The sequence below is a fragment of the Plasmodium vivax genome, genomic scaffold (assembly GCF_000002415.2).
Source record: "Plasmodium vivax scf_4832 genomic scaffold, whole genome shotgun sequence".
Taxonomy (NCBI): domain Eukaryota; phylum Apicomplexa; class Aconoidasida; order Haemosporida; family Plasmodiidae; genus Plasmodium; species Plasmodium vivax.
The window spans coordinates 1-848 of NW_001851580.1; the positions used below are offsets into that span (position 1 = coordinate 1).

Here is an 848-nt window from a genome sequence, read left to right on the forward strand (position 1 = left end):
TATATAATTAATTTAAAAAGAAACGATATTCTGTCTTTATTTATACAAATTTTAATAAGAAATAATGAATTTATAAAGCTGTAATTGTTTAATCGATTTTTCTAAATCTTTAAAATGAATTGTTCTGTGTATATTATATATTTATGAAATATTTTTTCTTTTTTTTGCAGTAAAAATTAATTTAATCTATGTTTTATTCATTTGCTATTTAAAATATATTATAATTCCTTTTTAGCAGACCTTTACATTTATTGCATACATTACATTTATATTAATGTGGGTAAGTTTGTCTTCTGTATGTTCATATTATTTCCCGAGTATCCTTTTTACCACTACATACATATACATTTTTATATTAATTTTTCTCATTCTGAAGTTAGAAGCGCATTTTATCGTTTCCTTTTAAATGTAGTTTGAATTATTTCTAAGTATTTTACAAAATAAATGTTTTACTAATTGCACATGTGCATTTTTTGTGATAATAATATAATATCAATATCAACTGTTTTAGGTTCTTTGTGTATTTTTTTCTTACCTTTTTGTGTTTCATTACATGAATTATATATTTAGTTTAGAGCAATATGTAATAAATTGTTCAATTGGTTTTTTCTAAATTACATTAATGTTTTGCTTATATTCTTCTTCGAATTTTTGCTCATTATTTGTCGAAACATTTAAGAAATCTGATTCGCTGTTATCCTATGTGGATTCCATTTGTACGTTATCCTTGTGGATCTTATTTATATCCTCATTAAATAGTGAAGTGTCGTTTTCTAACATTAGTTCTGATTTATCCAGCTCATTTTTGTTAGCTAATATACATGTATCATCATCGTCGTTTATGCATT

At 23.0% G+C, this 848-nt stretch overlaps 1 protein-coding gene across 1 annotated transcript; it reads right to left on the minus strand.

Annotated features, from left to right (window-relative positions):
- Positions 1-699: 699 nt before the first annotated feature.
- On the minus strand, positions 700-848 carry PVX_046690 (Pvstp1, truncated, putative; the record flags this gene model as incomplete). Its single annotated transcript, XM_001612280.1, has 1 exon — positions 700-848. A coding segment is annotated over one exon (149 nt), but the record flags the coding sequence as incomplete, so codon positions are not given.